General features: G+C 37.8%; 1 protein-coding gene across 2 annotated transcripts; it reads right to left on the bottom strand.

Annotated features, from left to right (window-relative positions):
- Positions 1-2,057: 2,057 nt before the first annotated feature.
- Positions 2,058-11,268, bottom strand: LOC144448380 (serine/arginine-rich splicing factor 7-like). 2 transcript variants are annotated; one of them, XM_078138602.1, is made up of 5 exons: positions 11,205-11,268; positions 9,303-9,529; positions 7,074-7,316; positions 5,186-5,281; positions 2,058-4,033 (listed from the first exon to the last, which is right to left on the bottom strand). In XM_078138602.1, the coding sequence occupies exons 2-5, from the start codon at positions 9,518-9,520 to the stop codon at positions 4,024-4,026; spliced, it is 567 nt and encodes a 188-aa protein (XP_077994728.1). In that variant the 5' UTR covers positions 9,521-9,529; positions 11,205-11,268; the 3' UTR covers positions 2,058-4,023. The 2 variants fall into 2 exon arrangements, with proteins under 2 accessions (XP_077994728.1, XP_077994729.1); XM_078138603.1 differs by lacking the exons at positions 2,058-4,033; positions 5,186-5,281 and adding an exon at positions 5,929-6,211.
- Between the last annotated feature and the right edge of the window lie 6 nt (positions 11,269-11,274).

Below are 11,274 nucleotides of genomic sequence, written 5' to 3'. Positions count from 1 at the left end.
TCTGTGCAGTCATGGTCAGTTTAAGGGATGATCACCTAATGTCACCCAAGCTCAATAAGCAAACTTTGTTCGTTTAGTGGGGGGGGGGTCTGGCATCAGTGCGATTGCTGAACTTCATTTTCACACTTCTAACCAAATTTTAACGGAAAACTTTCACTTCTTCAGTGATATCGGTAACAGCTTTTGTATTTATTACAGAGATGTTGATAAATTGATAACAATTTACTTCTGATGTGAGATATAGTGTGGCTGCTACAGTTTTCATCATAGTTTACATCATGTTATATGAACCTTTGATGTTGCACTTGTGAATGTTCCTTTAGGGAGGCAGTATCGACCTAACGAATGATGTTTGTTTGTTTGTTGAGCTTATGCGGCATTGTGCGATTGTCTCTAAGTGTCTGTGCTGCAGGTATACATGCAGTTGTTTTTGTATGTCAGTTACTTTCTGTCTGTATGCCTATCTGCAAGGAGCATGGTTCTTGCCAATCTGATTAAAATCCGATGTGGTGAAAGCAGCTAGATGCCTTTATTTACCTCTGTTTCCATTGTTTTGTTCCGAGTGATTGCCGCCTTCCCACATCTGAACCTGTGTAATAGACAATCGCGTTTGAATCTCGCGCTATCGATTGGCCAATCAGGATGAGGGTTACGTTGGCAGCTGCACACACTGGAGAAATTGAAGCGTGCTGATTGGTTGTGAAAACCTTACAATATTGTCGACATTCAATGGGATTGTCTATTACACAGGTTCAGATGTGGGAAGGAGGCGATCACTCGGAACAAAACAAACAATACAAAACGAAGAAAACAGAGGTAAATAAAGGCATCTAGCCGCTTTCACCACATCGGATTTTAATCAGATTGGGTTCTTGCCTGTGTTTGTGCAGCAGTCATACCCTAGTTATGCAAGTATGTGGTAATGTGGCTACATTTCCTTCATATATTGTCATTTGTTGGGGGGGGGGGGTTCTGAAAGTTGATTGCTCTTCTTACAAGAATATTCAATATATTTTCTATTTACCGAAGTTACATGTTGAATTACATGCTCTGGAAGTCCTGTTGTTTGAAAATAGTGTATGAATGGTAATGGTTTGTGGTAAAGACTACATTAGCCAATAACAATGATTAAATCCAAAGTTCTGGCACAAGTGCCACCACATCAGTGGAGCTACAAGAATTCTCAATATCTGAAATAGAATATTACTGCCTAGGTGCATCATAACATTCGATAACTTTGGTCGGCTTTCATATGTGAAGCCTTCTGATCAAAATGAATGTTGTGAAGAGCTTATCTTATAATACCTATTCTTTTGTACAGGACCACCTTGTTGTATAGGTCTACCAGATAACTGGTTTTCACCTAAATTTCATTCCCAATCCAAACTGAGCCTTTCAATTGCATGAGGAACTATAACTGAACTGTAGCCACTTCAGTAGAAGTGTACTCATGCATGCACAATTCATAGTGTGCAGGTAGATACCCTGATACATCCAGTTGGACACACACACACATACATACATACATGCATGCACGCATTCATACATGCATTGATACACACACACACAGTCATAGACTCTGTCACAGTCCTGGAGCTTCGCATTGCTAAAAAGGTTGTTTTGACTGTACCAATACACACAGTCATAGACTCTCTCACAGTCCTTGGAGCTTTGTATCACTAAAAAGTTTGTTTTGTATGTACCGATATCTACTGCATAACTGTACTTGAATATCCTTGTACTGTGCACCCTCGTCGATTACCTAGGGCTAACCATTCATTGTTGTGTTACTGTGAAGCCCCGAGGCTTCACAATAACACGAAGTGTTGCAGTAACACATCAACAAATGGTTAGCCCTATGTGTTTGATGAAGGCCCACAGTACAAGGATATTAGAGTACAATTATGAAGCAGATATTGGTACATACAAAACAACCCTTTTTAGCGATGTGAAACTCCGAGGACTGAGAGAGTCTAACACAGTCACACATGTACTATATACACATACACAAGATAAATTTTAGAGTCAGGCAAATGTTTGTTTTAAAAAATACTTTTATTACCATAACAACACAATAAATGGAAACCAACAGACAGTAAAACATGTACATATGTTATTTGATGTACTAAATTTCTTAAGCCAAGGAAATTCTTCAAAGGTAACATTAATGTAGTTTCTCTGTAGTTATATGTATTGAATTTCTGTGAGGTAACATGGGTACATTGTTCTTTTTGCTGTGACCTGGTAAGCTATCATTTGTATGTAGGATTCAAACACAAGTCTTGCTGTTTCTCAGGATATCTTAGCCTTTCTTAATTGTTGGTATCTTCACCCATAGGCTGGGACATTATAAAGGGGAGAGGGAACACCCTTTGTTCCTGCCACAATATTGCATACAGCATACCTGTACTTTACTAGCTTGTTACATCATAGACCCTCCACCACCGAATCTATGGTTACATCAACATGTATGCATATTAGTAGATCATTTTCCAGGGATCATCTCCTACAATATACTTACTGCCACTAGAGGGCGCTGTTTACTGCAATATCCTGTATCAAACACCAATTCTTCTTATCAGCTGTGTTTTTAATTAACCCTCTTCAGGTCAAGTAAAAGATTTTGGTTGTGGCAGGACTAGGGTTATACATGTATACATAGAAGAGGAATAAGCAGGTACATTTATGTACATCACAGCAGCATCAGGGTGTGACAATGAGTTTTAAAATAATCTTCTAATGTAAAGTTTGTTATTATGTTAATATGAATGCTAATATACACCACAGCAAAGTTGCAACTTCACAAGACTTCATCATTTAACTTGTACTACTATAGAAACTACTGGGTACTAATGTCTAGTCATGACTGCAGTAGCTATATATATAGAGAGAGAGAGAACACTGGCATCTAAAGGAAATAAACAAACGTGGCTGAAAAACTTTTAAAAAAAATAATATGACCAAGAACACAAGACTAACAATACAATACTACATACATACATAACCTACATCTCTAAATTACACTGACGGCATATCAAACACAAAATAACAAACCACGTCAGGGTGTGTGACTACCTAGGCAGTGTAGGAGGAGTTCTACAAGAATACATCACTAGTATATGCATATACAGCTCAGTCTGTGTATATTCGGCACAGTATGTGTACATACGGCACAGTGTGTGTATATTCAGCACAGTGTGTGTACATACGGCACAGTGTGTGTACATACGGCACAGTATGTGTACATACGGTACAGTACATGTCTGTATAACATATGTGCATATATAGTTCAGTATGTGCATGTACATCACAGTCTGTGTTTATACATCACAATACATGCACAAACATCACAATATTATGTGTACCTACATCACAGCATTTACATATACATCACAATACAGCTCAGTATGTGCATATGGTATACACTCAGTGCTACATATACATGTTACATCTAACAGTGACATCAATAGGCTTAGTACAAATCAAAACAAGGAAAGCCTGATTAGCTGTATACTAACTGGAACTAATTTTGCCATATTTCTTTTTTTCTTATTTTTGACTTTATTTAGTATGTTGAACGTGAGGCAGTATGTATGACTGACTAGTAATGAAACGATGTCAGAATCAGTGCGCCCTCTATGCCAATTTGACTGACACACAATTTCAAGTGACACACCAAAAGTTGGTGTTTCCCTATTTCTTACGATGTAGTGACTCGCAAGAAATTCCAGTTTTTCTCATTTTGACTTACAACAAAATTTGGCTATCATTAGAGAGCACACTGATCAGAATCCAATAAACTCACAAAATGTTGACAAATGATCAAGTATTCTTTGTTCAAAGACATGACAATAGTGTACACAGTAAACTTGTTACTCAGCTATTTTAAATGGTTTCCAGTAAATTTGATGTATTCTTAAAAAGACAGTATTGAAACAATGCCGTATCAGATCTTAAAATAACTGTCATATCTTTAACTTTTCTGTTGGTGTACACTATCTCCTTTTTTTTACTCCTCCTCTTTTATCGGTATCTGCAAACAAAAACAGAAGAGACATATTAAGAATTTCAGAGAGGTGAACTTCTAGCAAGTGTACTACAAACTAAGATAAATGGAAAGTTTTGTATTGTACAACGCCAATGTCTCCTTACTTGATTTTTCAAATGAATTATTACTAGAGGTAATTGAGTCTTCAGTTTACTAAGATAGATGCAAACTAAAACTATTTGTCACAACATGTAGCTATAGGCCATTACAGACTGCAAACAGGAAATTGAGAATACAGCGCCCTCACTCAAATTGGGGGTGTCATCTCCTCATAGTACCGTTTCGTAAGAGCTTTGTTCCTTGGTATTCTGTAGAAATGTAAATCAGGGATGCTTTTCATATTGTTCAGACATTGAGGAAAGCAGCAGTGCTCTCTGATTAATTGAGTAACCTATACTATGTATACCCTCAAGGTAGACATAGACAGGAAGTAGAGCGCCACCACAGACAGGAAGTAGAATGCCACCATGGCAAATTGTGGAAAGGCCTATTGAATGGATGTTGGTGTAATTATAGTCTCAGTAGGGAGGTGTCATTGAGTTTTATTGACAGAGTTGCTTGAACTTGCTGCAGTGCACTTTTTGGGGACTTACAATGTTTACTCACTCAGGAGACTATTTCACACAAAGAAGACAATTGTGTTAAAAAAATTACTTCAAGTAAGGAGTAAATAAAACTGGGAGACATCTTTTTGCTCAGGTTTAGCTTGTCTAGTAACTCTTCAGTTTTGCCTTGGCCTAATAAAAAAATTGTATGGTTCCAATTACACTCAAATTTAGAATAGGTGGGGTAGATAGATTTTTCATTTTTTTTCATATGTGAGTGTCTAGTTCAGGCAGTTATATTTTCTGCTGTTTTCCATATGGTCTCTGTTATTGGTTTCTTCTCATCAGATGTACAGCCATTACAGATTGGAAGAACAGTTTTATATTGTCTTTTTAAGTTGATGTCAGTTTCCACATCCACTATTTCTGGTAAGACTTCACGATTTTCGCAATTTTTTTTTAATGAATATGTAAAAAAAAAAAATATGGTTGACAGTGATAAACTATATGTAGGCGGGGTCGGGTAACCGGAACCACCTAATATTTTTACTAGGCCCTAGGAAAAGATTAAAATATATTTGTGAATACACACCTGCTTCTGCTTCTGCTTCGGCTCCTGCTGCGACTTCTACTGCTGCTATAACTGCGTTTGTATGGAGAGTGAGAACGAGATCTTGAATAGGGGGACCTGAAATGAGTTTATGAAATGATTAGAAACACAACATATATCTCAAGCAAACACTTGAAATTTCTTATATAAACATTCTAATATGATTTCGCTACACAAAGATATCAAATTGCTGAAGGGGCATACCCTTTACTCAAATTGCAAAAAAATTTGAAGAAAAAAAAAATCTGAAATGTTTTCTAAGTAAAAATCTACAACTTTGCTATCAGATATGACACCACGAGTTTTAATTTTTTTTTTATAACTACATTTTAATTCAAGGCGAAGACCCATGATCAATTGGATATTGTTACTTTCTACAGTGTTGGGGAACCACGGTAACAGAAAGGGGGAAACGGGTAAAAGTAGCCGTGTTTCCAACAGAATCATGGCAATTTTGTTTCAGGGAACCCCAGTAAAATGACATGGGGTGTGCTGTAGACTTTATCTACCTAACCACGTTTTGCAAAAAAATAGTTCTATTAAGTATCTCCCTTCTACAATGTTTCACATAATACCTTACTAATTGTGTAACATGACCTTAGTTCCTCTTACGTCTTTTTATGAAAAAGAAATTTAAAATGAGTTGTTTAACAACCTTTGGTAGGTCAAGGAGTGAGCCAAAGATGTCGATGTTGACACCAAGGCTGAACACATACACGCGTGCTGACAACAGATAACTGCCAGGGCTGAACGCAAGTGAGATCAACTTTTGGGAGGATGACTCAAAGTGATGAATTTCCATGACAACAGCCTGTTGATAAGCTGAACGGTTTTGTAAAAGAGACACTCCCGAGGATGGTTGGTTGTCAGTGACGCTCTGGGCCATGAGCTGACTATGCTGAACTCAGAGATGCAAGTGCTGATCACATGACAATTTCATGTTGATCACATGACGACATGCTGACAAAACTAGAAGAATGCTGACTAAACGCTGAACGTTACATAGCCCTGAAATAATGGGGGTAGCTCGGTTAATAAATTTGTTAACAACAATCAGTTTCACAAAGTTACTGCATATTTCACCCTCACCACTTCGTAACCAGTACCAGGAGATAAAATGCATAACGATTAGCCAGCAAATGAAAAAATGGCACAGAGCAAGCTATATCATGAATGACAGTAAGAAATGAAGACAGTATGTCATGTTTGTTACAAAATATACATGTATGAAACTCACAATGAATTATCTTTTGTGTTATTTCAACATATCTTATGTAGTTACTACCAAACCAGAGTGACTATAACGTTTCAATTAGGCAAGTGTTGTTTACTACCAAACCAGAGTGACTATAGCGTTTCAATTTGGCAACAGTGTTGTTTACTACCAAACCAGAGTGACTATAGCATTTCAATTTGGCAACACAATGTTTTTTGTTGTTACAAATTACACGTACATACATATCAAAAACGGACACAGATAGCATGCAAGCATACAGAATGATACATCTTATCTCAAAGTGAACACAAATCATTACTCTAACACTGTTAAATAAAACAAGGAAGATTTTGGCTGTATTTTGTTTGTGTAATTTGCAACAAAAAACACGAGAGATGTAAAAACGAAAACACGCCACCTAATTGAAAGTCTATAGTGTTTCTGTTTTAGTAGTACATTAATGTTTTACAGATCAGAAATACATGATATATGAGGCCGATACTGGGCTAGCAAAGCAGAAGAGAATCTTGAGCTTTACTGTAGTTTACATGATGTATGAAAGGAGATAGTGACATTTATAACTTTACATATACCTTTCACACACAACCTTTACATAATGTACAACTGAATTACAAATAAATTTCAGTGATTTACCTAGAGCGTCGCCTGTATCTACCACCATCACGACTACCACCATCACGACTACCACCGTCACGACGTCCACCACCACCGCGACTACCCCTGGCATGGTAGCAATCCCTTGCAAAGTGTCCTTGCTTTCCACATTCATAGCAGCGTTCCTCAGAGAATGATCTACGTGGTGGTGGTCTACCCCATTGAGCCCATCGACTCTTACCAGATGACACTTCCACTCTTACTCTAACACCGCATAGGACACTGTAAGATACAAGAAGATGATTATACAATGCACAAGCCAAGTTGAACAAAAAATATGGAATATATACACTGGTTGTTCTACGTCACATCAATGTGCGCCTACGTCATGACCAGTGTGCCCCCTAAGCCAATTTGACGCGCCACTGACACACAATTTCTAGTGACGCACCAAAATTTGGTGTTCCCCTATCTCTTACTATGTGGTGACTCACAAGAAATTCCAGTTTTTTTCATTTTGACTCACAACAACAAAATTTGGCTATCATTAGAGGGCACACTGGTCGAGACAACATGTGTCTACATCATCAGTTCTGCAGTGTTTGAAATATGAGCCCAAACTGTTAGTTTTCATTATTTTTTTGATATTACTGCCGCTGATATCATTATGTTATTCTCCAGTATTTTTCTTCATTCAGCCGGAATAAACTCATGACCTAAGCAGGGTTCTCCACAATTTAGAAAAATACAGGGGCGCCCTAATTTGCATATTTATTTGCATATCATTAGCATATTTCCAGATCATAATATTAGGAAGTGAAAAAAGTTTCCAAAATCAAAAACTCCTATTTTATTCATTCAGCAAACTAAAATGTACTGAAATGTATTGTAATCACCAATTTCCAAACCTTTCACATAATTCACAATGTAAAAATTTCAGGTAGGAGGTTGACAGTTACACAAACGATGTTATAGTAATGTTGGCAAGCATGTTTTACACACAGGAGTGACAACACATGGCATTGTTGATGTACATGTATGCACCTCTAGGCTAGCTATCACTTAGTTTTGAGTTGTTGGTTTCACCTTGTAAATGTGCATGTCATTCATAAAAATTAATTGAAAACAATTCATTTTCCTTTATTTCTCTAAAATTTGATATCCTTTTAATTTTCATGAATGGAAAATGATTTTTCATCCAAATTTGCCGGAAATACGTACATTTTTAATGTGACGAATTTGGGCTAAGAATAACCGAATACGTTCAGTGCAAATGTACAGTAACAAACATGGCTGCCACATCGGAGCTACCTCGTGGTACTACGATCGCGATTCACATCCAAACGTGATCATTTAGGACATAAATTTTACCATGGAACCGTACCGGAGTAGTTATTTCTAAAGAACATGTATAAATTTTAGGATTTTGTTCGTATTTATCGATACAATACGAAAATTGCCGTGACATCGTACATCGTATGCGTACTGTATTACGTATACGGGAAGGCTTGGAAATTACCGGCTTGATATACCCGGCCATAGAAACTACCAACGTACCGTCTTCTACTTTACGACGGTACTACATTTACTGTTTTTGTTTCGGCTACCATTGTTATAATCAAGGCGATAAATAAGTTCATAAATGATGATAGACGCAGTGTCGCTGTTCACTTCCTTCATTAACGGCATTGAATAGAATCTCTTGAAGACGTTCACACCAAAACAAAGGGGCGCTGAACGCAAACAGAGGGGCGGTTCTGTAAACAGAGGGGCGGTCCATGAAAACAGAGGGGCGGTGCGCCCCTCAAAAACCCCTCGTGGAGAACACTGCCTAAGGGATGTCACTACTTGTCTGCGTTTATTGACTCGTATTGACAAAGACCCCTTAGGTCTCCCATATTTTCCTTGGCTGAATGAAGAAAAATATTGGGGAATAACATCTAATTATACACGTTAGTCTGTAAGATATGATGTGTTCTGCCACCTATCAGCCAACATTTTGAAAGGGTTGCCTGACTAAGGTTGGATGAGATAGAATAATGAGATGGTATCAGGGTAGTGCGCCCTCACAGGTTCTTATTGGGAATGGCTGATCACCCATGCTGGATGTGGGAAGCCATGTTGTTTTGATATGTGGACATGTCCATTGTTGTGTCTGTAGAATCATGTGTAGGGTCTATGGTAGAATTGAGTATTTAGAAAGACCAACATCACTGTGTTGATGGCTTCAATATGTGTATATCAAGGCATTTAAAACAGAAGACTTACCGTCCATCTAACGCTTTCACTGAATCACTTGCATCTCTGGGATCCTCATACTCAACAAATGCAAAACCTGGAGGGTTTCTGGCCACCCACACATTACGTAGAGGTCCATACTTGCCGAATGCATTTTCTATTTCATGACGAGTACCATTGGTTCCCAGATCTCCAACATACACTTTACAATTCAAAGGGCACCCATCTCGGAAATGACCATGAGACATGTTAAATATCTGCAGCACAAAAAAATTCATTTGTAAGATCATCTTGTTCATGGCTGCACTAATGACATTCAAAATACATGTACATGTACATGTAGAGAACTACTACAATAAGGTAACCCTATGTTACAACTAATACTATGTACACATGTATGTTGAATTTGGACAATTTGCATGGCGTTAGGGCCTATTTTGGAAATGCCTTGAACTTCTGGAAAAGTACATGTATGCTTCACGAAAAGGAAATATCCATTAGCGAAGTCAGATTTCATGCAAACATGGGTCTATTTAGACTGTCGGCAGTCACTTGTGCCTTTTGTGCTTCATTTTATCTAAAACTAAAGTTGTCGCCACACTCTGATCCGGAGCAATACTACTATAATCACATACAGATCGGGCCTTCGGTCCTCGCTATCAGTATGCGATTATAGTATTGCTTCGGATCGGAGCACGGCGTTGACTTTAGTTTTAGATAAAATGAAGCAAAAAAGGCACGAGTGACTGTCGACAGTCTAGGATCTATTATTATCTCAATAATAGATTAGTGATGCAAATGCTCATTGCCACCTTTGACTAGACATTGCTTCTTAGTTGTCCGACCTTCACAAATATTTACAATGACTGTGTTATACACATACAGTATTAAAGTTATTCAACATCAAAATTTTTATATCCAAGTACAACCATTAAGAGTGGAGAAGCCATCTCTGGTACAACCAGACTCCTGGCATTATATGCTCCTGGTGACAGTATCTTGTCCCTTTGTTTCATCATGTAAATCAAACACACCCATTGTTCTACCTACATGTATATGTAAATGAATGATGTATAATACAAAACTCACTGACAATAAATTCACTGATAGTCCTTCACCTTTCATCATGTTCAAATGTTGCTGCAATAATTGTAGCTTTGTTTTCATCATTTTTCATTTCATTTTTTATTTTCTTACAGGGTTTGCAAAGAAAATAAGTGGATGATTGATGGACAGCGACAGAGCCAAGCCACTACAGACTACAAATGTAGCAAACTATCCATTTGTGTAACCTTGGAGTAATTATACCGTCAGTAAAATTACTCTAAGGTGTAACTGACTTAAAATATTGTGAAAGTTACCACGTTATTTAAGTTTTGTCTACAAAATATCAAAGGTTGCCTGCCATTTGCGACCAAGCAAAAGAATATACATGTACTTCCATAACCTAACCACTGCAACCATCCATGGACATGCCATGGAATGGATTTGTGTTCAGGATCTCAGACCATCCATGCTCAGACTCAGTACATGTCCACACGTTACTCGTTATTGTTTTCATGTACACCACAAAATGCTGACGAAATGTACGCACAACTAAAAGCCGTTTGCAGCTAGCTGTGAATTCACAGTATAGTACCATTGCATGTCTTTACCAAGAGAACTTGTCAGTAGAATAAATGGTGTCGAGATTACCACAAACATGCCAAATGAGCTTGCAACTCAGACTATGGTTTGGTAATTTATTTGCATTCGATCATGGACACCACTGCTCACAGCTAGCTAAAAATGTTGGTCGGCAGCTCTTAAAATGAATATTGTCTGTTTCAAAATTCGACACGTATAGCAACTAGTTCATTAAATCAACGTTTTCCCAGGTACAACCAGATGTCTTACAAAAGGTTTGACATTTTCGCTATTTTTGGCACTCACCGTCTTTGACCGTTGACGACCACTGCACACACACACGAGACTCCGGCTTGCGCTTCGCGTTGAATATATC

Source organism: Glandiceps talaboti, chromosome 17 (genome assembly GCF_964340395.1).
Source record: "Glandiceps talaboti chromosome 17, keGlaTala1.1, whole genome shotgun sequence".
NCBI lineage: Eukaryota > Metazoa > Hemichordata > Enteropneusta > Spengelidae > Glandiceps > Glandiceps talaboti.
The sequence above is the reverse complement of the archived record's forward strand: the minus strand, read 5'-3'. Positions and strand labels throughout refer to the sequence as shown.

Bases quoted from the DNA above. Each gene is read 5' to 3' on its own strand.
- LOC144448380 (XM_078138602.1), bottom strand. From the start codon at position 9,520: ATGTCTCATGGTCATTTCCGAGATGGGTGCCCTTTGAATTGTAAAGTG. The intron at 7,317-9,302 runs GTAAGTCTTCTG...TGTATCTTACAG, and splicing joins GTGAAAGCGTTAGATGGACG to TGTCCTATGCGGTGTTAGAG. The intron at 5,282-7,073 runs GTAAATCACTGA...AACTCATTTCAG, and splicing joins AGATACAGGCGACGCTCTAG to GTCCCCCTATTCAAGATCTC.